General features: G+C 39.3%; 1 protein-coding gene across 6 annotated transcripts in view; it reads left to right on the forward strand.

Annotated features, from left to right (window-relative positions):
- The window catches only part of CENPP (centromere protein P), a 328523-nt gene that overhangs the window by 1487 nt on the left and 303488 nt on the right, over positions 1 to 23548 (forward strand). For 4 of the 6 annotated variants that reach the window (XR_010589107.1, XM_065551270.1, XM_065551268.1 and 1 more), the window contains exons 2-6: positions 1932 to 2083; positions 2815 to 2960; positions 3435 to 3523; positions 4984 to 5013; positions 12244 to 12332. Coding sequence is in view for 5 of the 6 variants with exons in the window: in XM_065551270.1 (XP_065407342.1) it covers positions 1950 to 2083; positions 2815 to 2960; positions 3435 to 3523; positions 4984 to 5013; positions 12244 to 12332 (488 nt within the window). In the remaining variant the exon portion in view is untranslated. The remainder of the gene's footprint in view (positions 1 to 1931; positions 2084 to 2814; positions 2961 to 3434; positions 3524 to 4983; positions 5014 to 12243; positions 12333 to 23548) is intronic. The other 2 variants (XM_065551271.1, XM_065551272.1) reach the window with 2 other exon arrangements.

Here is a 23548-nt window from a genome sequence, read left to right on the forward strand (position 1 = left end):
AGACTTAATAAACATACATGCTGATAATGATTTGGAAACTTGGGCATTTAAAAACTAATTGTGGTTACTTTTCTTAGAATAAACATGTACATTGTGTTTTATTCTCATTTTGAGTCTTTTGTTTTAAAGAGACGTGATCGCATAGTCTCAAAAGTGCATACTTATATCTGAAATACATTGTGTGCTGTACACTGATAAAGAAAATCTTTGTCGTTTAAACATAAGCAGAGAACATACACATCTGTTTCTGGAAAATGTAAACATTAAACTGTTTTGTTGTATTTTCAAGCATGATGTGCCCAGTTTATTTCTGGTGTGTAACTACATTAACATCAGAATTAATTCACCTACTGTGTGTGTTACTTCTGGTGACCTTGCAGCCCACATGAGAAGCAAACACAGGTTGGCAGGCAACAGAAATGTTTTGGTTTAGAGAGTGTTGTGCTGTATATAGGAAACAAACTGTTGGTAAACAGCGCTATTGATATGGATTCAGTACAAACAGGAACATATGTAAACAACAAAGGACTAGGTTTGAAAGAACGCAATTGAGATAAAACAATTAAAAATTCCAATAAGAATAAAATTCACAATTTTCATCCATATTGAGTTTTGTAATCTCTACAACCATCTTTCAAATGTATAAATCCTGAATTTGGTGTGTAAGAAGCTGACAAAATCTTTAGTTTTCCAGAAACTGAAATTGCTTTTGTATGTGGACACTTCCATTGTATCTTTGTTGCCAACTGCTGATTTGATGGACAAGCTATCATAAGAGTCAAACACTGAAGTAGTTTCTTCAGTTCAGAGACTACTTAGAGCTGTGAACTGTTGAAATCTCAACATGGTTGCCATATTTTATTTAGGTCTCCTATCAGGGCCTACTGCTGATTGAAATATTTTGCCATAGTATAGCAATTTACTGTGCTTAACCCCTCCTCCCCCCCCTTCTGGGTGAAACCTTGGATCTGTTGAAGTCAATCACAAAACTTCAGTTGACTTCAGCAGACCCAGGATTACACCCCTGGACTTGGAAACTACCATGAAATCTGTGTATTTAAATAAGACCCCTATTAAATTCAGTGGAAATTAAAAGGGTCATAGGGAATTACCAATTATTTCCCACAGGGTTGTGTATTTGTTGCATTAGGTTTTATTATCCCCTTTCATGAAAAATTCTGTATGTGGAAAGAAAACACAAAGTTAGAACCCTCATCAGGTTGTTGTCTCCTCCACTCCCTTGTTACTCTGTGTTAGCCCAACTCATAGGGTGGCATAGGAGTTGGAAGCTGTTGTATGTGAATTTATGATGCTTTCAGCAGGATTAACTACCATCTGGTTTTTTTGCTTATAAAACAAACACCTAATGACAGCATGCAGCCTAGAAGGAGCAGACATTATGCTTTGATGTGTCCTTAATTGTAGAATGTTCCAAACCCCAATCTTAGAGTGATTCTAAGAGGGGTTTCTGTGGAGTCTTAGGGGAATCAGTTTGTTCCCATTTCTGATAGAAGGATAGATATTCCACTTCAGTATGGGCCTGATCCTGTGCCTGTTGAAGTCACTGGCAAAACTCCCACTGATTTCAGTTGTGCAAGACTCAAGCCATTTGCTTTCCTCTAAACCTCATAGTAGAGGGGACTGTATGGCTCAGTGTCTACAATTCCTTTGATTTTAATATTATTCTGTAGCTAGTTTACCATTAAAGTTTGCCAAATATGTATTTCTTAGTCAAAAACACTTGTATCTAAAATATTTAGATTTCAGAATTGGTAAGCTGTGTGAGCTGAATCATGTAATTTTTAAAAAGGGAAGACAGAAACTTTAATATTGTGCTATATATTTTCATAGTTTTTGAATCAATAAATAGGATCAAACATTAATAGTGTTAAAATGAATATACTTATTTACAAAATTTTATTCCATTTTAGTAACATTGAATCTGAGAAATGGAGAGTGACATTCTTCAAGTTTATGAAGATGAAATTCATTCTTTGGAAGAAGAAATTGAACTGTTAACTCAAAAGTTTGAAAGCAAACAAGAATCTACATTTTATTCTGATGAAGAGATACAAATATCAATGTATGCATTTTATATGTTCAGCTTAATCTTGGTTTATGAATGGATGTTCAGCATTGTTCTTTAGGTTTAAATGTCCACTCCCATTAATGTTGTTTCATAAAGTAAACATTTTAGCAATCAAAGAATCAGAAGTATTGAGAAACGCACTTGGTATTTTAGAGGTGGCTAAAGTGTAGCCTTCAGAAGTTTACAATGTGACCTGTGGCTGCCTTCTTTAATACGAGGTACAACCTGTGGAGGTCACAGATTCTATCATGCACTGCTCTGTTGCCTTCTCTCTGTTGCATGCTTCACCTCTACATTAAAAATGAGGATAGCAGTGATTTGCTATATCAAATTTGGTGTGGCTTTCGGGATCCTGACAAGTTGCTAATTCTCTGACTCTGATTTAAATCTATAATTACAAAGTAAAATATATCTTCTTGAAGCAAAAGGGGTTGTTTTGATTATCATAACTGGAAAAATGCAGATAAGCTGCCAAAACTCATTTTACTGAATGCTCCAGTGGCAAGGTGAGTACTTTCCATAACCACTAGCCTGTTGGTATATGGCAGGGAACATAAAGTATTTACATGGAATAGAACTTATATGAGTAGTGCCACTGAATTCAAAGTATAACTGAAATCATAATAAATTTCTGAACCACCTTCACATGTCTACATGTTAGAGCAACTCTTTTTAAAAGCTTTCTCTGTGCCCTGGTGATTGCTAATGGATCTTTTCAATTCTAGAAAATCACTCCAAGGAGAAGCTAAACAACATGAATCCCCACCAGATCTGAAAGCTGAACTTGATTGTTTAGAATCTGACCTCTCTTTTTTAATGAAATTTACTGGCATTTGGTTCACAAATTACTCCAAGGAAACAGTGGAAAAAAGTAAGCATTTGTGTGCCTATTAGTAACATTATTGCAAGCATTTTGTCACAGTTTGTTTGCAGTTGCAGATTATAGTTCAGCATTCAACATTTGCAGAAAAGCTTGTGCTCTGAAATGATAAAACACTAGCACAGTAATTGCTGGTAAATGGAATTCTGTGATGTTATACATACTGCCAAATGATTCTTGGTTTTACACTCAATGGCATTACAAGGTTATAACAGAAGACAGAATGTTGCCTGTATATATATATATATATGGCTGGAGATACACTGAAGATCTAATTTGAACTTCTAATCAGTTTGGTAGGAAAGTTTTTCACTTACATGGTTAATTGCACGATTTATATTGTGTATAACATACATTGCCCACTCTTCAAATTTATAGCTTAATATTATTTTTGTTAATGGGGAGACAGAATAATTATTGAACGTGATCAGAAATCTAAAATATTTTAACCTACTTTCATTATAGCTGGAAACAAAACTATACAGAAACACAGATTATCAGGAAATTGCTATTCACTGCCTTTTCAGATGGAATTTCAACTTCTAGAAATACAGGTAATGACGAGATATTTCTATTGGGGGAAAAAGTACACATCCATAACTATTTGGATTTGTCATGATAGAAGAAAAACTGAACTTTTGGAATAGTTACTGTCACAGTCCTGGCTGAGTCCCCCTGGTGGACAGCCACTGGTCTGTTATAATTGGGTCCACCTTTGACTCCTATATGCATCAAATCCAGCTGGATCTGCAGAGTCTAGTCACTGCTTCCATTTGAAGGTCTCCTAAGACATTCTCCTGGTTAGGCCTCTTGTCTGGCACCCTTACTGGGATGAGAGTCTCTGCAGTCCAACTGTGATAGGACCCAAAATTAATGTTGAGACCTTCCTAACTTCTTCAGCCACTTTGCACATTCTTCCAGAGTTCCAGCTAGCTATGGTTGCTCTGATTTACAGTTTCTTTGTCAGGGACCACATGGTTGTTCAAGCAAAGAAAACAGGCTCTGCAAAGAAACTACTTAAAAAAATACACATTTTACTATTAGTGCTCTGCCTGTCCAGGGACATTCAGATTTAAACTGGATTAAGTTACAGCAAACTAATTCCACTTTACTCCTGAATGAAACCATCAACAGGGGTGTGTGTGCATGTGTGGTAGTGGTGGATACGTTTATTTTATGCACATTGATTTCATACCTTTTAGCTGATTTGCCTTAATTTTCCTGAGTGTCCTCATGTGGACATGCCCTTAGCATAAAAGAGTTACAGATCTATGCAAAACAATAGATGCCTGAATGCAATCCTCCCCTTAGAGTCCTTACCACTCCTGAGAGTCCTTGAGTTTGATTAGTGTTGTTGGAGGTAGACAAAGCCTCTCCTGCCTCCACTCCTCCAGTTGTGATGTCTGTTTGTATTGATGGGATGATTTGCTTGCTTGGAGAGCGTTTTAAAAGCAGTCTCTGACACCATTTCTGTTTCTGTCCTCCTGCTGAGAATATTCCTTGCTCCAACCTTCCTGTTGGCTGCTGGGCAGAGTATTGTTAAAAGTCAGTGATTCTACTGAAAGCAACCCAATTGCTCTACCAGAGTGGAGCTACTTAGGGATAGTCCACACTGATAACGTTAAAGCGCTGCCTTCTGTGGTCGCGGCGCCACGAGGGGCATAGCTACCAGCGCTGGGAACATGGCTCCCAGTGGTGGTGCATTGTCTACATTGGCGCTTTACAGTACTGCAACTTGCTGTGCTCGGGGTGTTTTTTTTAATGTTGATAGTCCCTTGATGGCCCTATATCAGCTTCCCAGACATAATCCGTTCCTGCTACAAAATGGAAGTTGTAATGAACACCAAAGATGACAATAAATGTTATTAATGAAAAATTAATTTGACAGACAATTAGAATGTCATAGATCGATCTTACATATACTGATCGCTATATGTGGGGTCGGGAAGGAATTTTCCTCTTGGTCAAATTGGCAGTGATCTTGTGATTTTTTTTTTTTCTTCTTCCTCTGCAGCCTGGAGTGCAAGTTAATTGCCAGGATTATGTGAGTATATCTCACTTAATCAATTTGCTGCCACTGCAGGGGCCTCGGACATTGATGCACTTTCTATTCTCTACTTGTGGCATGTAATAGTTTAGTCTCCTGTGGGCTGTAATAATTGATTCTAATTTTGGTTGTTGGGTTTAGTATGCAGGTGCTGGGTTGTGTTATGGCTTGTGATAAATCGGATATCAACTAGATGATATCTAGAAGAAGGTGGTTCTTTCTCAGATTACATTTCTGACTCTACATTTATTTTCCAAATTTTTGGCATATTATATCTTGGTCTGTTACTGTCTTAAACAGGGAATATAAGTGCCATTAATATTAATCAGAAATAAGCACATGCTTCTAGAAAAAAAGAACATATTGTCCTCTTTAGGGAATTATACTGTTTTAATACATTGTTTTTATTACACAAAACTTAGTGTGTTGTTTTCTGTAAGCATCAGTTATTAGACATGGGGTAATTGTTTTCAAGTTTTTTTTTCTGTTGTACTTTTGCTGATGCTCCAATGTCTTCATTTTTTGCTGAGGATATACTTACCCTCAGATATTGTTATTCAGTAAACATACTTATGAATATGTAAAAGAAAAATGGTTTAAGTCTACTTGAAGAGAGACACAAATTAGTTTTGAAAGATTTGGTCAAAAATAACTACAAGGAATTGAGTTTTGACAACTTGGAAGAAAAAATGTAAGTTTTTATTAGGTAGAACAGAAAAAACTAGCCACTCAGATGTATCTGTGAGGTGAAGAGTGATTAACATGCCAGAATGAGGTTGGGAGGAAATGGTTTCTTACAAAGTCCTTCAGATGTATACTTACATGAAGTAGTATCATATACTCAGTCTATTTGATGCATTTGTGAAACCAACATGGTATATTCAAATTCTGCAGAGCCAAAGCTTTCATTTAAAAAATATAAGTAAGTGTTTAGCTTTCATAGTAACTTTCCAAGTGCTGAGTGAGTGTAACTGATACACACTGGTGGTGTCCTCAGTTTGCAGACAGTGTGAAACTATGATGCTTTGAGTCAAGATCTTCCTTGCCCCCATTAATTTCATTAGAATATTACTTCACACACTTAGTAATGTTTTACATGTCATCATTAACTGTTTAACTGCTGTTCATTCTATCAGCTGTGATAGGGAAGTGGTGGGTGAGAATGAAGCACACGGAGGAATTTAGAGTTGTTGCATGAAAAGAAAGAGTGAAGATAGAGAGAAACAGGGAAAGGAGGATAGGAAAAGGAAAGATATACAAGACAGAAATAGCTGTGGTCCTGAGCTGAAAATATTTTCCCACTGAACAATGGTGAATACAGTTTAACAAAGAATAATATCTGAAAGTTGAATTGCCATGTAAAGGCCGTATTCTACTTTTGATCTTTGATCAATCATTCCATTGATATCAGTGGATTGTGGATTTAGGGTAGAGTGTAAGCCCAAATTTATGAAGCAGTATATGGACTGTAGTAGTGCCCAACCCCAAGAGTTCATAAATGAGTCAGGACCTCCAAAATCATGATTAAAAAAAAAATTGGGTTCTCTTTATTTGTCTTCTTGTTTTTTAATCTTTAGAGTGAACTTGGGTTATGTTTTTAAGCTTTTCCCCTTAGCCATAACGTTTGTAAGCTTAACTTTTTTTAAAAGAAAGCAGAGATTTTCATTTAACCCCAGGAGTCCAAGAGTTGGACTTCTAAGAAAAACACGGAATATCATCGAGGAGTCCTTGTGGCACCTTAGAGACTAAGAAATTTATTTGGGCATAAGCTTTCATGGGCTAGAACCCACTTCATCAGATAGCTTATGTTTTTGCTGATACAGACTAACACGGCTACCACTCTGAAATGAAATATCATGAGACTCATGACAAAATCACAAAAATTGGCAGCACTGGTTTAACTACATGTGGAATTTGGCCCTCTCCAAAAATGGGTATGACTCGTTGCCTTAATGGGTAGAAAAGTCTCATAATATATAAAATCTTAAGGTAAATGTAAGAAAAATGTGAACATGTTTTAGTAACACAAGAACCCTACATATTAACGAGACATTACTAATCAGCGTCCATTATAAAGCCTTATATTAGTCTCCTAAAGCTATGGCTCGGCTTGAGCATTGCCTTGTTTACCCTAAAAACAAAGGAGAATGTTTCTGCAGAATTTAAGAAAGTGAATCTAATTGTTCTTGAGCTGCAGATAATTAAAATATTCTGATTAGAAATTGTTTACTTTTCTAACATTTTCCTCTTAGTTCAAAAACAGTTTGGTTCTCCCCCTTCAGACTTCTGATATAAGCAAATCTTGAGCCATAATTGTGACCCTAAGCCTGCAAGCACCAAAGCTCATATGTAACTTTACTCACAATTGTAGACCCATTGACTTAAATTTAGGACTGAATCCTACAAAACTATACTCAGCTGAGCAGTCATCATTTGTGCAAAAAGATTCACTGAAGTCAAAGGGACTACTTACTCACCTTAGTTTGTTTTTACAGAATCATGACCTCATTTAATGCATTGTGAACTTAACATATTGAAGTGAAGATGCAGAATTTCATGTTAATATTCTAATAAACAAAATTTCAGGTTAATATTCTAATAAACAAAAATTCATGTTGGTTATGCACTTTACATCTATGCCGTTAGATGGCAGTATTTCACTATTTACTGGCTGATTATTGAATTTAAATGACATTTTTTTAAGCAGAGAAATTGTTATTTTTATGTGAATTTGTTTTGTTGATTGGTTATTTCCTGGGGGAAAAAACACACAAAAACCTGTGTCAAAATTATAATTTAAAATGCTAGCAGAGAGAGATTAATTTTCTGGCTTTGTTTTCCCCTCCCTTTTGCATTATACGTTTTAAGTTTCTGATATTTCATGCCTTTAAAAATATGGAGCTATATAAGCATCCGCTAGCATAGAGCAAATTACACATACAGACTCTAATGTGTATAGCACATATCTACTTGTATAGTCGTTAAATACAACACAAATGTATGGTCTTGTAATATGATAGAGATTTTACATACACAAGTCAGGAAATTTAAAGCTGTGTTTTCCATAGCAATTATAATTCAGCTTCCTTGCATGCACTGTATTACTATGTGTGGTGTTACATTTGAAGATTTTATTTATAATGTGACTGGATTACATTCACTGTGAGAATGATATCTATGAATTATTTAGTTACAGTAGTAAAATGTCAACACAACATTTAATGAACACACATTTTGCTTTTCATTTCTATTTTTTAAAGAAATGGACAATGCAGCATGCTTACTATGACATTCAGATTTTTGTATGTGACTAATGTGTGTACTAACTTTTTTCCAAAAGTGTAGTTCAGAATTTTGTATGTAACGGGGAATTGGAAAAAATCTCCCCCCCACCCCCGTAACTAAAGAAAATATTCTATTGTGTTTTTGGTATGTTGGAGGTTCTATGAAAATATTTCTCACACTGCTATTTGGCTACCTCAGCAGCATAAAAGAGAGGCTATGTGTGAATTTTTTTGTGCAAAACAACATTTGTTTAAACAAGGAATTGTTTGGGTTTTTCAAAATAAAGGTGAAATAATGGTAATCTTGCGATTAAGGCACAAGATTGGAAGTTATGAGATGGGGATAATCCTGGTTTTGACACAGACTTCCTGTGTAATGTTATCCAAGACACTTAGGTCTCCAGCCTGCAATGAAAACACTGAAGTCAATGGGGGTCTGCATGGATGGAGGGGTCTGCCCATATTTCTCAATGCAGGATTAGGTCTTCAGTCCACAATTTTAAAACTTGGAAATTTTGCCATAACTTCTGTTCCTTAGGCTCTCCACCTGTAAAATTAGGATGATAAATGTTTCACTTCTTGGGACATTGATGTTGGGGAACAGATTTACTAATATGTGTAAAGTATTCTGAGACCCTTAGAATAAAAATATAGCTCTAATCCCCTTGCTACTATTCCCCCCTAAACCCTTTTTCAAGGAATGCCCAATTAGAAACAAATAGACCAGAACTGGATGAAAGATAAGTTAGGATTATTTTTCTTCCACCTGTTTTGGGATATATAAAATGGCCACAGCATAGATTTCATCTGATTCCTTTCATCTTGCAACTTAATGAGTTAAATTCTTTTGTTTCCCCAGGTTCTTGATAGAAATCTGAAAGTTTTACCACAGCAAAGGATTTTTACTTCTGTCTCTAGATTTAAAAAAAAAAAAAAAAAAAGGCCTGTACTGGTGCTAAAAGCCATTAACAATGAAAGATGGAGTCCCAAGTACCGAAGCAGAGATCCTTTATAGAAAGATGAAGTTTGACATAAAAATACCATGAGATTCTGCCGTATTGTACTTAAACTCTCTCCAAGTACATATGCAATTTTAGCTTTATACTAACTTTAAACTCTACCACGTCAAATCTCAAGAACATTGAGGGAGTGGTCAATTAATTAAAAATTGCCTTTTTCCAGAGGACTTTTTTTTCCCTTTAAACCTTTTTCAGTGGACCACAAGATGGCGTCTGGGTATAAAATGGTAGTGTCAGTTTCCTGGGATGCCAGTTTTCTATAAAGATACAATTGCTTACATCCAGTAACTGTGCTAGCAGCTTGTTTGCAGCTCTGTGCCCAGATCTGAGACTTCTGCTATATGTTTTAATTGATTTTCTTTCCTTATGGTGCTTATTCAACTTCCTGAATTTTATAAAGTATCTTGGCAAGGCTCCTCCAACTCTAGTCATGGCAACATTGGCAATGTCCCTGTCCAAGCAATGCTACAGAACGTCATGATATGTTTTCACTTGACTCCAGCATTCCCATTAAATTTGTTTTCTCTACCTTACCTTCCCATGAGTTCATACTAGCTGGAATAGGAAAAACAGTGTTGTATGCCCCAATGCAATGAGAAGTATTAATGCTGCCTGTTTCATGATGTCTTTCCAAGTGATGTGTTCTAACTTCTAATCTTTCCACTGTCCTTTCCCAAGCTAACTGCTCAGGAATGTTTTAAAACATATAATACAAAGAATTATATTTTTTCTATTTGAACCTACTTTCTCACTGTCTCTGTTGCAATCCTAAAGTTGCATACGTTGTTTCAGATTTTAATTTGGAATACACATTAATCACACTTATTTCTGCAGATATATTTGTATACACATATTCTTGTGAAGTAAAATGAAATTAAGGCAAAATGGATGTCATAAAATATAAAACAAATTCAAGAAATAAAACACAAGGAGAACTATAGAGCAAACAAATGATTTTCTTATTCCTCTCTTTAGCTCACATTACATTATTTTATTTATTGAGTGGTTGGATGACAAAGTTTTGTTTGTTACACCAGGAGTTCTCAACCTTTTTCTTTCTGAGCCCCCCCCAGCATGCTATAAAAACTGCATGGCCTATCTGTGCTACAATAACTGGTTTTCTGCATATAAAAGCCAGGGCCAGCATTAGGGGGTAGCAAGCAGGGGAGTTGCCTGGGGCCCTATACCACAGGGACCCCTGCAAAGCTACATTGTTCAGACTTCGGCTTCAGCCCCAGGTGGTGGGGCTCAGTGCCCCGGGTGGCAGGGCTTTGGGTTTCTGCCATGTGTTATGCTTAAAAGAAGCACACGGGATCTTTTTCAGGGGAAAAGGCAATACGCCGCATTTATTGAAGATACAATAATTAGCATATGCATTCAATCACGCTCCACACACACACTGTCCCGCCAGTCGATGTTATAGTTACTAGTCCAGAGTCCGGATCAATCTAGTGGCCAGCTAGGTTGATCATGGGTAGGGAGGAGTCAGGTTCCATCAGTCACGACACGATGCTCCAGGGAAGTCTTGGCAGGACGAACCTGAAGTTTCATGGCAAGGCACCCTGCTTATATAGTGATTTACCTTCATTGGCTTCCAATGTGTTTTGCACTGTCATGCTTTAATCAATTGTTGTTTGACGAGTGCTTGTTTTCTTAAATTGTCCTTCTCATTCTTTATCACAGCTATCCTGTCCCCATTGATAGGTGCCTGTCTTATTTTTAGAGTCGTCAATCTGCCCTCTCTGACATATCAATAGGGGCGTGTTACAGCCTCCTGGCGCCCTTGTGTCTGTCTCCAGTTCCTCCCTCGTACATCTAGTTCAGCAATAGCCTTCACATGTATCTCTTAACACATATATTCCTCATGCACACACAAAACAGAACTAATTTACACAGAACATTTTAAACAGGAACATCAAGTTGCAATGCGCAAGAAAACAATCATGGCATTCTTTTACTTATTTTAAAATGCTAGCCCTACAACAAAGTAGTGACCTTAAAACCATCTGTTACTGCCTTGAAATCAGCCCAGACACAGATTCCGGCTAATGCATCTTTACCAAATGGCCCATTAGGTCATTCCTTTCTGCTATTCAAAAAGGGTGGCTGGCAGGATATAATCAAATCATACACCAATACATTTAGTACATGCTACATTATTATATCATTATTCTTTATCCTTCATTCTAAATCATACAAAATACAAACATAAAATCCTACTACTAGACATGGACCCCAGCAAGTTTAAAGCTGGCCCTGCTTGGGGGACCCCCTGAAACCTGCTCGTGGACCCCTAGGGGTCCGTGGACCCCTGGCTGAAAACCAATGTGTTACACAATGGTGGGGTTCTGTTTGTTTATTTGTTAATAATACTTGTTGAAGTCATGCTGGGGGATGAAGAGAATGGGACAATAATAGATTAAACAGAAAGCAACGCCATGTTATGAAGCATACAAGCACCATCATCTTGTACTTCTTAAAAATTGCCATTTCTCTTCAAGGGAGCATAGGCATTATTCCAATAGGTTGTTACCTTTGTACTATTTGTGTGTCATCAAAGATTTTTCATATAGGTAGACCTCACTTTAAAATCTGTGTTTAAGAACTCCTGTAACTAGCAAGTTTATGTATCGGGGGTAGCTGTGTTAGTCTGTATCTACAAAAACAACAAGGAGTCTGGTGGCACCTTAAAGACTAACAGATTTATTTGGGCATAAGCTTTCGTGAGTTAAAACCTCACTTCTTCGGATGCATAGAGTCCGGATGCACTCTATGCATCCGAAGAAGTGAGGTTTTAACTCACGAAAGCTTATGCCCAAATAAATCTGTTAGTCTTTAAGGTGCCACCAGACTCCTTGTTGTTTTAGCAAGTTTATGTATAATTATAAATTAATCTGCATTTTTTCTTAATTTCTCCAATCTAGAGTAATGAAAGCATATCTGCTGCTGTTACTGACCTCAGCATTATAATGGAATGTGGTGAATATTCAGATTTAAGCAAGTTTGTGTCCAGGTAAGGTTTTTGTTTATGTTAAATAAATTATTTTTGTATGGTTGATATGGATGGTTCATTGTACAAGAGAAAGTATTGAGTGGGTCGATTCTTTGGATTTGCTGAAAAAGCTGTGTCATTTTCTTTGCTTGGTAACATGTTGTAATCAGTGGCTCTTAAACACCTTCAGATTACTGGGTTTGATTCAGGAATTAATAGAAGCAATTCTATGGCTTGTGTCATGGCAGGCGGGCAGATTAGATTATCATAGATTTTTTTTTTAAGGCCAAAAAAGTACCATATGAATTATGAAGCCATATTAAAAACGAAATACAGATTTTTGTTGTAATGTGTTTTAGAACCTTTGTATTGCTTAGTTCAGAGATAATTTAACTAATTTCAATTAATATGTAAGAAACCCTTTCATGGACTGCTTTTCTGTTCCAACATTGTTATACATGGGCAAAATGTATGTGATTGCATCTCCCTTTAGTGATTGACCCTCATAAAGGACAGGAGTCTGTTTCTTATTCCTAGCTAGTTAAGGGACAACTGGTCAAGTAGTCTTGTGCAAAGGGACATGTGGTTATCTCAATTTGCATATAAGCTGTAAACAATGTCCTCAGCAAGAGAGAAAAGGAAAGAAGATGAAGAAAATCTGCATCTCAGCACACACAGGTGACAGAAAACAGCATGTAGCATCTTTCCTCACTAGATTCTGTTTCCTTCTGCTCCGCTGGATAGAACTTTGAGGGGGCTGAACTATAAAAGTGAGGGGCAAACACCCCAAGGAGTATCTCTCCCGGTGAATCTCCTTCTTTGTACCCTAGAAGACAAAAGAAACAGCCAATGGACTTTGGGAGCGGGGTCCTGCCCTGTAAAGTTTGGTCAGTAATTTTGTTAGAAGGATGTGGTAAGAACTTCACTTTGAATCAAGTATAATTTAAGTTAGGCCCTAGGAAGTGCTTTAACTTTATTTTTCTTGTAACCATTTCTAACTTTTATGCCTCATTGCTTGTACTCATTTAAAATCTCATTGTAGTTAAATAAACTTTTTATTCTTTAATTGAAACTAATCCAGTGTGTTTAAGTTAAATTGTCTGGGTAATGCTATTTAAGGTGGCAAGTTGTTGTGTATTGTTCCCTTAAAGGGACAACAGATTTAATATCTCTGGACTGTCCAAGAGAGGGCTGCTCAGTACAATACATATATTTTGGGAAAAATCCAGGACTGGTAGTGTATTGGGGTCACTCTGCAGAAAGAACCCACGCTGGTAGAAGCCAGAGTGTGACCAGTGTGTGGCTGGCAGGCTGAAGTTACATACAGACATTTAGGGTGTTGTTTGCATGCTGCTTGTGAGTGGTCCAGGTGGTAGCTATTGCAGTAAGGCATTGTAAGGCGCCCAAGGTGCAGAGCAGCCCCTCACTTGGTTGGATTGCACCCCAGTATGTCACAGTCATGCTACCAGTCCTGCCTACAATGGTCTTTTTTTAAACAAGTTTAATATTTTTGTTGAAGTGACTTGTAAAGTATAGTACATATTTATCACTCTTATCAGAGAGGTGAGAAGTAAGCAGAGGCACCACTGGCATTTGAACCCACAATCTTCCGTTTACTAGACAGTTGTTTAACCAGCTAAGCCATGGCATCTAGTGCTACCATCCTCATAGGTCAGGAATGTGAGGCTTACTACTGGTATCACGTAACCTGCCATGGATCAGATGCTTGGTGACTAAACCGGGAACCCCACCACTCACCAATTGGTAGTGGTGGGGTTGCCAGATACCTAGTGGAATGAAAAACAATATCCACAAAGGAGTAATTCCATCTGGTGCTGACTCCTTGCAGACAGTTCTTGATTGAACAAAAGCTAGGAGAGAAAACTCTGAACTGATTCACTGTGGAGAAAGCATCAGGTGGTTGGCATTGCAACTCAGTTCTGCTCTCTGGCATCACTTGCATTGGTGCTGGCTTCCAAGTATCTTGGTCTTTCATGCCTTTTTGATCCAGTCAGTATTACCAGGAGGAGGGATTTGGTCCCAAGGGAAGCCTCTGCCTCTTTATTTTTCTGCCTAGGTGTATGTGCCAAAGGTTTGGGTATGTTGGTTGCACTCTTCAAACTTGCTTGCTGGAATGTGAGGACAGTTTGCACTGTGAGGATGACCTCAGTGAGGTCAATGACCCTAGAAAGGTTGCCATCATTGACCGAGGGCTGGAGAAGCTTGACATAGACGTAGCCACTCTCTCTGAAGTCAGACTAGTTGATGCACGCTCTCTATGCGAGATGCATTATGCCTTCTTTTAGCATGGAAAAAAGCAAACGACTATCACAAACATGGCATGGTTTTGCAGTCAACTCCTTAGCACCCAGGGTCGAATGTCCGACAGCAATATGAGGATGTATTATATCACTAAGAATAATAATAATAATGGAGATATCCCATCTCCTAGAACTGGAAGGGACCTTGAAAGGTCATCGAGTCCAGCCCCCTGCCTTCACTAGCAGGACCAAGTACTGATTTTGCCCCAGATTCGCAAGTGGCCCCCTCAAGGATTGAACTCACAACCCTGGGTTTAGCAGGCCAATGCTCAAACCACTGAGCTATCCCTCCCCCCAATAGTGAGGTCTTCCATAGGTAGCTTTGCCAATATCATCATTACCTATGCCCCAGCACTTTATTCCACCTTTCAAGAGAAGGACTTGTTCTATTAGCAGGTAGACAGTGTCACCAGCAAACTACCACTGGGCAAGTGACTATATCTATTGGGATATTTCAATGTTAGAGTCGCCTCTCATCACGAGATGTGGTTGCTATGCACTGGCTACCATGGAGTAGGAAAAATGAATAACAATGGGCAAACAATACAGGAGTACTGTGTATTGCCTATAACTACTTCCAGGGCAGTCATGGCCAGAAGGTCTCCTGGAGACATTCCACAGCTGGCCACTGGCACCAACTGGATTTAATTGTCACCTACAGAAAACATCTACAGGATATTCACCATACTTAGAGTTTTTACAGTTCAGACTGTGACACAGACCATGCTGCAAAATAAGGTTTTCACTATTCCATTATACCAAACAAAGCTGTTTGCTCACACATTAACATCAACAACACAAAAGACCAAGGAGGATGTCTTCAACTCACTAAAAATCTCCGGGAAGCTGTGTCCTGCATTCCACCTCCCCTAATTGCTGATGCAGCGTGGAACATGCTTAGACTGAATATCCATATAGCTTCAATCATAGCTTTTGGTAAAAAGAATGTACAAGATAAAGATTGGTTTGCAGCATATGCTGAAAAAATGCTTCCAGTTATTGAAGCAAAATGCACGGCATATCTCCACCACACATGAACCATTGTCTAACCTTAGAGTGGCCAAGAGCTCATTGCAGTGAAGAGAGAGGCAATGAGCTCAATCATACTGTCTCAGTCTGTATGAAAAAATACATTTTCTTTCAGAATTGAGATCTAAGAAGTATGTATGATGGAATAAAGAAAGCAATAGGTCCTTCAGCTAAGAAGACTACCCCATTCAAATCTCTTAATGGAGACATACTTATTAAGACAAGCAAACAGATGCAGTGCTGGGTGGAACATTATCACAAACTCTATCCATGTGCAACCACTATTTCTGAAGCAGCACTAAATGCAGTTCCCAGGCTCCAGACCATCAAAGAACTTAATATAGAATCATATGTAAATGAGCTTGAAAAGGAAATTATCTCCTAGCACCAGGAAAGGCTGCAGGAAAAGATGGAATTCCAGCTGAAGTACTGAAACAAGGAGGACAAGGTGAGCTGAAACAGCTGTACAATATCTTGCTTACCTGTGGGAAGGAAGGAATGATACCACAAGACGTGAACAATGCCAACATCATAATGTATGAAAACAAAGGAGATTGGAGTGACTGCAAAACTACAGCACATTTTATAGAGCAGGGGTAGGCAACCTATGGCATGCATGCCGAAGGCGACACATGAGCTGATTTTCAGTGGCACTCACACTGCCCGGGTCCTGGCCACCGGTCCGGGGGGCTCTGCATTTTAATTTAATTTTATATGAAGCTTCTTAAACATTTTAAAAACCTTATTTACTTATAATTTAGTTTATATATTATAGATTTATAGAAAGAGACCGTCTAAAAATGTTAAAATGTATTACTGGCACGCAAAACCTTCAATTAGAGTGAATAAATGAAGACTCGGCACACCACTTCTGAAAGGTTGCCCACCCCTGCTATAGAGGAACAGCTACAGGAATTTCTGTCCTTAGTTTTGCAGGCAAGGTGCTCGTACGAGTCATTCTCAAAAGACTAATTTTTTGCTGGATATATATATCCAAAGAGTCAGTGTGGCTTCTGTGATGGTAGATAAACTATTGACATGGTCTTCGCACTAGGGCAACTGAAAGAAGTGTGTCAAGAAAAAGTGAAACCTCTCTATGTGGCCTTCATAGATCTCACAAAGGTTTTTGACCTGGTCATCAGAAAGGGAATTTCCAATTGCTAGAGAGAATTTGTTGCCCCCAAATTCTCTTCAGTATGATTTGATCCTTCCATGATTGTATAAACTTAGGCTACAGTCCACTATGATGGTGATCAATCTGGCAGCTTTGAAATCCAGAGTGATTTCAAACTGGAATATGTTTTGGAACTGACACTTTTTGGTATATCTCTGTGCTGCTTTGTTGTGTTTTCTAATCTAGCACTGAGGATATCTATCTCCACACAACATCAGATGGAAATCTCTTCAACATTGCATGTCTAAGATCAAAAAGCAAAGAAGAGAACTTCTTTTTGGTGATGGCGCAGTGCTCATTGCACACAGTGAAGAGGCTCTCTAGCAAGTTTGCAATAGCTTTGTGATTGTTTGTGATTAACTTGGACTATGTATCAGTCTAAAGACGATAATGGTTATGGCACAGGATGTGTTGACTGGACCAGACGTTTCAATAGCTAATGTCATGTTAGAAGTTGTTCACGAGCTCTGCTATCTGTATCAGATAACTTATCTCTAGATGATGAGCTTAATTCTTGCATCGTAAAGGCAGCTACCTCATTCGGCTAACTGATCAAATGTGTTATATGGGATAGTAGGAAACTAACATTTGAACACCAAGATATGTGCCTACTACACTGTGTTCTGAGCACGCAGCTGTATGGTGGCGAGACCTGGACCACCTACAGCAGGCGTGAGAGAAGGCTAAACACTACACCCACAGTCTTCTTCATATTCTAAATCAGGGGTTGGCAACCTTTCAGAAGTGGTGTGCCAAGTCTTCATTTATTCACTCTAATTTAAGGTTTTGCGTGCCAGTAATACATTTTAATGTTTTTAGAAGGTCTCTTTCTATAAGTCTATAATATATAACTAAACTATTGTTGTATGTAAAGTTAAATTAAAAATTAAAATGCAGAGCCCCCCCAGACCGGTGGCCAGGACCCAGGCAGTGTGAGTGCCACTAAAAATCAGCTCGCGTGTCATAGGTTGCCTACCCCTGTTCTAAATATTAAGTGGGAAAACAAAGTTCCTGACACTGAAGTACTTGAGAAAGCAAAACTGTGTTTTTGAACACAGATGTCTCTATGGGCTTGATCAATTGCACGGGATGGATGATAGACATGTTCTAAAAGATCTCTTATATGGAGAACTTGTGGATGCTCCAAGGCCACTGGACGAATATAGGCTCAGATTCATGAATGTTTGCAAGAGGGACTTGAAAGCGTTCAACATGAACACTGTAAACAGAAAAGATTCAGCTAGCAACAGGCCACATGCTGTGCTGGGTAAGGATATCAAAGAAGCTGAAGAAGGGTATTGAGGGAAAGAAAAGCGAAGAGAACAAAGAGGAAAGTGCAGCAAGTCTCAAGCACTACTAGTGGGCCAGCATCTTCCTCCGGATCAGTCCCATGAACCTGCACTATTTGTGGCAAGGACTGTTGCTCAAGAAGTGGATTCTGTAGCCACTTGCAATGCTGCAGTATGACAGACAGTAACTGAACTGCTTTGGTGCTTACACCATCATATTTAGAGACCGACAGCTGCCAAGAGATCAGGGGGGTTAGAACAGAAATCAGAACCATTTTGTTTATCTTTAAAGTACCTCTGATAAAACGTGTAGTGTAAGTAGTTCATGTTAGAGATAAGTGTAATGAGTCTAGCATTGGGCTAAACTCTCCTCACATCTTTATTAAGATATCACAGTCCTGATGCTCAGTATGTCTGCTCTTGCACTGTTGAACTTAGCCTGAGCACTTGCTAGTTATTCTGATATGTGCTATACTTATTGTGTCACACACACTGACGGGGGGTAGGGGGGGCTGAGGAGGCGGGCAGGCAGTGGCGGGGGGCAGGTGAGCTGGCGGTGCGGGGGGGCTGAGGAGGCGAGTGGGCGGGCAGTGGCGGAGGGGCAGGTGAGCTGGCGGCGGGGGAGGGAGGCTGAGGAGGCGAGCGGACGGCGGGGGGTGAGGAGGCGAGCCGGAGGGGTGGGGGGCTGAGGAGACGATCGGGTGGGCAGTGGCAGGGGGGCTTTATACTTGGGGGGGGGTGAGGAGGCGAGCGGCGAGTCAGTGGCTGACCTGTTCTACTGACCTTGTTTCTCATAAAAATTGGTCCTTTTTGCTGCTTTTCTCTGGGCTGAGGGTTGTCCCAATGCTGCAAAGAGGGTGTTCCCAAAGGAAGGTGCTTGCTTCTAACCCCCGAGGCCATCAGTATGTCTGCTCTTCTCTAGTCAGCCCACTTGACAAGTTTAATTGTCCTTGGTCTGGCTCCCATCCCCTCTCCAAGGGTTGCAGCTGTCTGGAGGTGCCTGCCTTCCTCATTCACACCTCATTCATTTAACAGGGCAATTGATTACAAAGTGGGGGGAAGATCTTATTCTACTTCTAGCAAAAAGACATTTTTCTTTTATCTTAATTATACTACCTTAGGGGCCCGCTATAACATATTACCAAGGTTCAATACCGCTGTTTTGACGGGGCAGCGCTGGGGAAGGAGGGTTTGTTTCTGTGGGGCGGGCGCTGCTGGGGGGGGGGGTTGTTTCCGCGGGGCTGGGCGGTGCTGGGGTGGGGGTGAGGGGTGTTTCGGGGGGGTTGGGGAGTGTGTGCTTCGGAGGGGCCGGTGGGTTTCGGCCCTCAGCTGTTTTCTTTGGAGTAATATGGCCCTCGGTGCTTTACAAATTGTGCAGGCCTAAGCTCTTCCACTAATCTATCTAGCTCCCATGTGAACTCCGTTATAGTATTGGCTTTCATAACACCCTCTGGCAAGGAGTTCCAAAGGTTGACAGTGCGTTGCGCGAAAAAATACTTTCTTGTGTTTGTTTTAAACCTGCTACTTATTAATTTCATTTGGTGGCCCCTTGTTCTTGTATTTTGAGAAGGAGTTAATAACACTTCCTTATTTACTTTCTCTATACTACTCATGATTTTATAGACTTCTATCATATCCCCCCCAGTCGCCGCTTTTCCAAGCTGAAAAGTCCCAGTCTTATTCATCTCTCTTCATACGGAAGCCGTTCTATACCCCTAATAATTTTTGTTGCCCTTTTCTGAACCTTTTCCAATTCTAATATATCTTTTTTGAGGTGGGGCGACCACATCTTCACGCAGTATTCGAGGTGTGGGCGTACCATGGATTTATATAGAGGCAATATATTTTCTGTCTTATTATCTATTCCTTTCTTAATGATTCCCAACATTCTGTTCGCTTTTTTGACTGCTGCTGTACATTGAGTGGATGATTTCAGAGAACTATCCACAATGACTCCAAGATCTCTTTCTTGAGTGGTAACAGCTAATTTAGACCCCATCACTGTATATGTATAGTTAGGATTATGTTTTCCAATATGCATTACTTTGCATTTATGAACATTAATTAATTAATTTTTATCAACATTAATTAATTACAGGTAGGCAAGGGTCACGGGAAAAGCAACAAGGAATTGGATAGGGCAGACCTTGGCTGTTGAAGTGAGGACCCCTGAGCTGGAACCTGGAGTAGAGGGTGGGCCTGGGTTCCCCTACCAGCTACTGGGGAAGTGGTGCAGACTACACAGTGGAAAGTGGACTGCCTGGGGCAGTTCGCCTTAGAAGACTTTGAGGACGTAAGGGGAGGACTTTGGGGACCTGGCCATGGGGCCCAGTCATGAAGAGGAACCTGCAGCTCCTGGAGCTAAAGGGGCAGGAGAGAGAAGACCTTGGGTGGAGAGACTGCTAGAGGTGGGCCCAGCTAACCCCAAAGTGGCCAGGAGGAGGTACTCTAGCAGTGAGTAGACCACATGACAGGGAATAGTAATCTAATTTATTGCATAAATTACCCTTTCAAGGGTGGTTGTTTTTTTTTTTTGTTTTTTTTTTTTACACTTTGAGAATGGCTTCAACTTTGTTTGTATTTCCTAACTAGTTAAACTTTGACTCTGTCAGTAGAATGCAGCATTTTGTACTGTATCTACAACACATCTGTATTATATTAAACTTTGCATGGGCTTAGTTGTGTGGGTGGATGCGTAGTGTGATGTTGGTGTTCTGTTGTGGTTTTGTGTGTGTGTGAGAGAGAGAAGTGGAACCCCATGAGACAGTCATTCTTGCCACAGCTGTAAGAGTAATTTCTTGTTTTTATATCTGGTGCAAAAAGTCATGAGTACTGTGCTGAGTTAATTTTTTTTTTCTTTGAAAGTGGTTAAGGGATCCTGTTTCTTTTATAATGGATTTTGTTTCTTACATGCTTTTTGTTTTTACTGATTAATACACTTTTGTAAAAGTGGTATAGAAATTGGATAGGTACTATTTTATTGTGGCCTGATAGGGAGTTAATGTGTTGTTAAATGTGTCTTCTGTTTCTTGGATAACTTCTCTGTCACATGCACAATAGCTTTTGAGATCAGTTCTTTCTGTAGTTAATGGAAATTTTTTTTAATCCACTCTGGTTCTCTACTGATAAATTCTTTCCAAAACAGTCTTAAATTATATGAGCTCTCTTACTGATCTAGCTATTTCTTTGAAAATTGTTCTTGGTACTTAAGGATACACACAGGATTTGGAGTTACCATTACAAAAACCACAACAGTGTAGTGCCAATACTTCACATCGTTATTAAGCTAACCAATAAATTGTTGTTTATATTGTTGGTCTATCAGAAATCCCAAGATTGCTCTTCTTTCATCCCATCATCCATCTATATTTTGTGAGCCAGTGCCATTTTCAAAGTGCTGTCTGGAAGCATGGAAGAAGCATTGGCAAGCACTGTTATCCTCATGGTGGTAAATATGAATAGGTTGTTGCACAAATACCTGAATTTGTTCAGTTACTTAAGGAACAGGGCCTCTTAGGAGGAGGCTGAAATCGAGCAACACGTCTCCTTGATGTTTTCCTGGAATGACTTCACTTGGTGACATGCTGCTTTTTGTGCTCTAGCAATGATGGGTGGGACCGGATAGTACTGTAGACCTGGGATGACCAGCAGTGGTGGCAGAACTTTAGAATGTCCCAAGACATTTTCCTGGAAATCTGTGCAGTTTGCCCCAGAGTCTCAGCAGCAGAACACCTAGATGAGAGCTGCCCTCAGCCTGGCCATTGTCATTTGGAATCTCCCTACTCCTGATTGCTACCTGTCAGTAGCTAACCAGTTTGGTGTCAGTGGATCAACCATCTCATGGACTCATAGACTTAAAGGCTTGAAGGGACTTCACCCACTCGTTCCTATAATAGACCTATAACCTCTGGCTGAATTGCCGAAGTCTTCAAATCTTGATTTAAAGACTTGAAGTTACAGAGACTCCAGCATTTACTCTAGTTCAAACCAGCAAGTGATCCATGTCCCATGCTGCAGAAAGGAAGATGAAAACCCCCCATGGTCTCTGCCAATCTGACCCAGGGGAAATTTCCTTCCTAACCTCAAATAGGGCAATCTGTTAGAGCCTCAGCACGTGGGTGAGACTTATCAGCCAGACACGTGGGAAGGAATTCTCTGTAGTAACTCAGAGCCCTCCATGTCTAATGTCCCATCCCTAGTTGTTGGAAATATTTGCTAATAGAAGATGCAGATGGGCCATGTAACATTGTAGGCAACCTCATCATACCATCCACTCCATAAACTTATCAAGCTCAGTCTTCAAACAAGTTAGATTTTTTTGCCCCCTCTGCTCCCCTTGGAAGGCTTTTCAAGAACTTCACCCCTCTTAGTTAGAAACCTTAATCTAAATTTCAAGTTTGATAAACAACAGGACCAAAAGAATGCCACCATAGTTAAACAGCAGAGTAAAAGAGGTGGTTAAAGGCAAAAGGGCATCCTTTAAAAATTGGAAGTTAAACCCTACTGAGGAAAATCAAAAGGAGTATAAACGGTGGCAAGTCAAGTTAAAAATATAATTAGGTTGGCCAAAAAAAGAATTGGAAGTGCAGTTAGTAAAAGATGCACGCTAACATCATTTTTTTTTTTTTTTTAAGTACATCAGAAGCAGGAACCCTGACAAAAAATCAGTGGGTCACTGGATGATTAAGGTGCTAAATGAGCACTGAAGAAAGACAAAGCCATTGCAGAGAAGCTAAATGAATTCTTTGCATTGATCTTCACTGCAGAGGATGTGAGGAAGATTCCCATACCTGAGCCATTCTTTTTAGGTGACAGATCTGAGGTAATTGCGATGTTGGATTTACAATCAGAATTAAAATTGGAGAAGGCCAAACCAAAGAGAAAATACTTTTCTTCTTTATCCAATAAAGATTCATCCATGCCTCTAATCCAGTGGTCACCAACTGGTCGAGGTCAATTGTGGAGAGTCTCCCAGTTGATCGCGATCTCCGGTGGTGCAGGGGGGCTGCTGCTAAGGCAGACTCTCTGCCTGCTCTGCAGCGTTTTTCGTACTTTGCCGATTTATAAATATTTATTATCTATAGAAATATATTTTCATCTGTTTGTGGGTGTATAGTGAAATCAACGTTTACTAAGATTTACCCATAAAAATCAAATCCTTTCAAGCCTAAATATAAGCTAGTCAGAACCAAGATAGATTTAGTTCTGTATATAATGACTGAGATATATATTTAAAAAAAGTTCAGGGTTTCATGTCAACAGATGTTTAAGCCAGACTGGAAACATAATGAGCATCTTGTGGTCTACCATTGTGTTCCATTGTCAAAAAATTTTACCTAGCTTGTGCTTACTGCTAATAGAAGATTGCAGGCCTTGCAGCAAAATATTATATCATCTCATTTGGCTGTTTTACACCTATTGTTC

This window comes from Chrysemys picta, chromosome 7 (assembly GCF_011386835.1).
Source record: "Chrysemys picta bellii isolate R12L10 chromosome 7, ASM1138683v2, whole genome shotgun sequence".
NCBI lineage: Eukaryota > Metazoa > Chordata > Testudines > Emydidae > Chrysemys > Chrysemys picta.